The 5,419-nt window shown below is 41.8% G+C and overlaps 1 protein-coding gene across 1 annotated transcript; it reads right to left on the bottom strand.

Moving 5' to 3' along the window:
* Window positions 1-3,505: 3,505 nt before the first annotated feature.
* LOC126377747 (fez family zinc finger protein erm-like) lies at window positions 3,506-4,612 on the bottom strand. The gene has a single exon (XM_050025556.1). The coding sequence runs from the start codon at window positions 4,610-4,612 to the stop codon at window positions 3,506-3,508; it is 1,107 nt and encodes a 368-aa protein (XP_049881513.1).
* Window positions 4,613-5,419: the final 807 nt, after the last annotated feature.

Genomic DNA, 5,419 nt, shown 5'->3' with positions numbered 1-5,419 from the left:
TCGACGATTTCCCTCATTCAGTGCTTATCACTATCGACCCTCTAGGGTCGATTAATTCTTTCAAATATTTTTCCTCTCAGACGACGCCCTGAGCCGAGGTTCGCGCCCAACTGGGCACCCTCAGGCCTGTTGTCTTAAACGTTGTATCGGGTGAGAGCCTTCAGCGCTCCCCTTTGTCCGGCCAAGTAGTTAATGCCATCTGCGGCAAATCTACAATAAGTCACGTCAAAAAAAAAGCTGTATATTAAGTAGACACCTCTGCCAAGAATCACGCCTTGTGTCAACAAATAAAATTCATGTTGTTCATATAATATTATTCTTTAATTACACTGAATATTGCGTTTGGACACTAATAACATATTATTTACAGTCTACATCACATTTGCTACTGGATCTATACATACAACTATATAAAAAAAACACATAGTATTGTATGGAAAATGTATGGGAACCAAAGATGTGCCTTTCCCGAGAATGTTCCCCTGACTGCTTTTCTTTTCAAATGAGGGAATTTCCAATCGGCGTTCCCCAAAAACACGATAGATGGCGTTGTTAAGTTTTTTCTTCGTTTAAACTTCTAATTTCAAATATATCAGACATAATATGCATCTTTTATCTTTGTTTTTGGGTATAAATGATGACCCAATGTTTATTTTGGGTATGAATTACTGTGTAGTTCCTAGTTTAGTTAGGACATTACAGGCTGATCACCTGATTGTTCAAAAGTAGGATGATCCGTGCTTCGGAAGGCACGTTAAGCTGTTGGGCCTGGTTACTATTTACTGATGTAAATAGTCGTTACATGAGCCATGTCAGGGCCCTTTAGCGGCTTAATAGTTACCCAGACACCAGGGTTGATGAGGTTAGTACTACCTCACAATCACAACCCACACGATAGCAACATCATTATATATATATATGTATAATGTGATCCAAATATCAAGCAACAAATAGTTTAATATATGCTTCTGCCATTACTTACATTACATTTTTGAATAATTATGTACGCCAGCAATGAAAATGTAGTTGTCGCGTTAAAAGTGAATAACGCCATCTATCGTGTGTTTGCGGAACGTCGATTGGAAAGTGCCTCATTGTTCTTTCTTGTACTCTGGTCTGGTGCCTTAAGGTTAGGTAATAAAGTTCTTTTTACATAAGTATACTGCCGGGAACGTGGGATCACATTAATAGGGTAAGTACTTGACAAGTATCGAAAATGACCCGGTTTAAACTATCGCTCTAAAACAGTCATAAATACTCCAGTGTTATTACAAAAGGAGACAAGTACAAGTGGAGGATGTCTTTAGCCGATGGGTGCAAAGCACACGATAAAACCTGGTTCCAAATTCTAGCCGACAAGCGCGAGAGGCGACACAGAAGTGAGAGGGCCGATTTACCACCTGTACCGTCTAATAACCCTCAACTACAATACCAGTCGTGCGGCCGCTACTGTCGCTCTCGCATCGGACTTTACAGCCATTTTAAAAGCTGCCACAGAAACGCTTTTTGAAACATCTGATAAAGATGTAAAGGCCTGAGATAATGATGATGATTACAAAAGGAAGACCGAAAGATAAACTAGGTTTAAAATATAGTCCGTGTTACGAAAGACGATCCGCGGCCGCGGCGTTAGTGATGCAGACTCTGCTTAAATTGAGGAACTTTCCAAGAGACGTTGTAAAAATTTTCCTTCATTTAAGCTTCCTTTTTCCTCTGCATTTCGGAGATCACATCACTAATTTAAGAGCCACGCTCTTGCTGGTGTAGCATACCATTCTTGTCTATCAAAGACCAATTCCTTCACCTCCATAGAAGACACGACGTTCGCCTTTTCTTTAATCTGTTCCATGATAAAAACATTATAGAAGGGAAGCTACAAGGAAAGAGAGGAAGGGGAAGACCAAGAAGAGCTTATATTTCGGTGGTATATGACCTAAAATCGAAAGAAGAAAAAGCGAAAGTTGATGGTAGAGGAAGACCTAGAAGGACTTACATTGACCAAATTGGAGATGTCCTTGGAAAAGGTTTAGTACGATCTACTCTGAACCGGCGTGCGTGTATGAAGCGATTGATGAATGTGGAGGAAGCAAGAGAAGTGTGTCAGGATCGAAGCAAATGGAATCCATAGTCTTTGCTTACCCCGGTGGGAAATAGGCATGAGTTTATGTATGTAAGTATGTTTGGCCTAAAATCACCCGTCCCTTTTCTCTTGGGCGGATAAGAAAACAACGGGTATAACTTAAAATAAAATTAGGAGGTGTCTTCAGAAATCAGGGCCATTGAAAAACAAATTTCAGATGTAATAAGTACAACATGTTCACATAAATAGATTGATGCAATAATAAACCGGTCAATTACCCTATTTAAATATTTTACAAATATTGTGTACAACAGATTTTGAAGTTGGTGTATTTATTTTAATTATTAAAAAAAGACATCCTCCACAGGCTTCGTCAAATCAAAACAGACAAGACAGACAATACAATATGACAAAGATAAAATATTTTAAGACAGTACAACATTTTGAAAGATATTTTTACATTTGGAAACAGCTTATTACATTTCTCAAGTCACATAAGTTTAATCTACATTTAGACAATAGGTAGGTAGCTTCCAATTATTTGAGCCCAAGAAAAACCGATCTATTTGGCCTCTCCACTCGGTTGCTGGTTTCCAACAGCATGGTTGTATGGGTTTGGATGGTTAGTCAGCTGCTCCATATGCCTTTTATTGTGGTTTTCAATTACTTCTGCAATTGTTGCCATTTGTAGACCTCTGAGTTGCGGATAAACCAGGGAGAATACATAACTACTTTACATCCATCACAACATAAAGCTTTGGGATAAATATTTACACTGTCTAACATACCATATCACTAATACTATAATATAATATATTCTCTATGTTTATCTACATCAAATCCTTTACAATTCACTGTTATTCTGGGGGGATAACAGACCCCCCATACTAGCGTCTTTCGAGCGTCGACGCCGTGGCGACGCGACGCCTGCGCTGGCCGAACCCCGAGAATGCGCGGCGAAAGACGCTAGTGTGGGGGGTCTCTTAAAGCATTCTTCTATTAAAGTTGACGATTGACATAATCAAGTTTTTATTGAGCGTGTAACAAGGACGACATTATACACGATACCGCTCACCGTCTATCACGTTGGTCTAACAGAAAGCTGAGGTGTGGGTACTTCGTTCATCTTGCGATCGATGTACCTCTGACTACCACAATTCGTGTCGTGAGCTTATGTGAATGACATGGCTCCTTTATGTCACTCAGATTGACCAGGCCTGCTATGTCTTCTTCTTGGAAGATATGACTCATTGATTCACCATAAAATAAATTATAGAGGAGAAAACAAAAAGGTTTTAACACCTAGGAGATCATCTAGCAAAATATCTGATCGACCTCTATTCACAGATGATGTTGCAATCCAATCAATTGATGGATCATAGCTCACTCATTACCTTCACCAAAGTGATTGAAATATCCTCCGGGTCACAATAGTTTCGAGAAGAATGTGTTAGGAGTGGTCATTCTAGACGGATCCAGGATTCTAGGGTACGAAGACCCGAGAAAGGGTCTGAATGCCACTCTGCTGGCTTCTTCTGGACTAGTGCTCGCTTCCTGCGTCGATTCATCCTGGGTATCTACTGAAGAGTCATTGTTAGACCCAACTCCTAAGTGAAGCTTTCTCGTATGCTTCTTCAAGTCAAAGTTTCTGCAGAACCCCTTAGCGCAAATGCTACATGTAAACGGTTTTCTTTCATTATGCGTGTGCATGTGGAATGTTAGGTTGTATATTTGGTGGAAGGCTTTGTTGCAAATGGAACACTTGTACGCCTTCTCCCCGCTGTGGGTCAAACGGTGGTTCTTGTAGTTCCCTTTCTGGTGGAACCCTTTCCCACAAAACTCGCAGACGAACGGCTTGTACCCCGCATGGATCCTCGCATGGGTGTTCAAAGTGGAGGATCTGTTAAACGCCTTTCCACAAGTCAAACATTTGTGGGGCTTTTCTGAAGTATGGATGATTTTATGACGACACAAAGTGGACGCTTGTCGGAATCCTTTGCCACAAATCTTGCAGACAAACGGCCTCGCTCCTGTGTGGACGGGCATGTGCCTCGTCAGGTTGTAATGGGCGTTAAACACCTTCCCACAATCCCCGCAAGCGAAGCTTTTATTCTTAGCTGGCGAGGAGGAAGGCCCAGTGGTAGAAGATACAGTATCTACAGCGGGAGGTCTAGGACTTGCAGGCCTTTGGACTGGTGACGGAGCTGGTGGCGGCCTTGGAAGGTGCAACTGGTGAGCATAAGTTAAAGACACTAAATCCGGCCCGTAATACAACAACGGGTAGTGAGAAACTAACTGCCTTCTTGCGGCAGGAATGTACTGCTTGAAGGCAGAGTCCAGTAACTGCGCTCCGTAGGATAGAAAGCTCGGGTTGTTAGGAGGTTCAGGGGAAGTAGACTTCTTCCTATCAGGTTCCATCAACCGGGCGATGGAGAAGTTGAGGACTGGTGTCGGGGTGTCTGGGGACTTCGCTCGCTCCGGGGATGACTCCCGCGGGCCGTCGGCGCGGGCGCTGGACTGGAACGGCTGCATCGTAGCTGTTCTGGAAAGAAGAAAGGGTCTATTAGACTAGCGGAATTTGGCACTGAATAGGGTGGAGAGGGAGACCGCTTGAATGAACCTCAAGTCAGGTACATCAAGGTCGCTTGGACTAGATTTTTTTTTCTACATGAGCCTAAGGTTGCCATCATTTTTAATCCCCGACGCAAAAACGACGGGGTGTTATAAGGTTGATGTGTCTGTGTAAATGTGTATGTGTCTGTCTGTGGCATCGTAGCTCCCAAACGGATGATCCGGTTTTAATGCGGCTTTTTTGTTTGAAAGACATGTTTATTTAAATAGACATGATGATTGATGTTTGTTTAGATATGAATTTATGTTTAAAGTGTTTATGCTTTATTATATTGTGTCCTAAATAGTTATTCCTAATGCCTTTTATGCGCAACGATTATTAGGAATAGTAAACATATGCCATGCAAATTTATGACATAAAAATTTATGCAACGAAATAGGGAACCTTTTAAACCACTAATCAGAATTTAACAAATGAGGTGTTATTCTACTCTCATAAGACCCCTCTCACCACCCACAAACACAAAAATACATTCAAAACGTCACTACAGACACGAACCTTTCACAAATTCACAATTCTATACCTACCTATTCAAAAACCTCGACCATAGAATAAGGAATAATACTACGTATAGAACGGCAACTCTCCGCTCCCCACCAGCGGCTGAGCTACGCCTCACCCCCTCGGTCTTACTTTATGCTTCATTCGTATGGGCGTCACACACACAGATGCGCGTGTACGATAACGTCAGTGTGTAAAGTCTGTGT

This window comes from Pectinophora gossypiella, chromosome 24 (assembly GCF_024362695.1).
Source record: "Pectinophora gossypiella chromosome 24, ilPecGoss1.1, whole genome shotgun sequence".
Taxonomy (NCBI): domain Eukaryota; kingdom Metazoa; phylum Arthropoda; class Insecta; order Lepidoptera; family Gelechiidae; genus Pectinophora; species Pectinophora gossypiella.
The sequence above is the reverse complement of the archived record's forward strand: the minus strand, read 5'-3'. Positions and strand labels throughout refer to the sequence as shown.

Coding starts and splice junctions, on each gene's coding strand:
- LOC126377747 (XM_050025556.1), bottom strand. CDS start 4,612: ATGCAGCCGTTCCAGTCCAGCGCCCGCGCCGACGGCCCGCGGGAGTCA.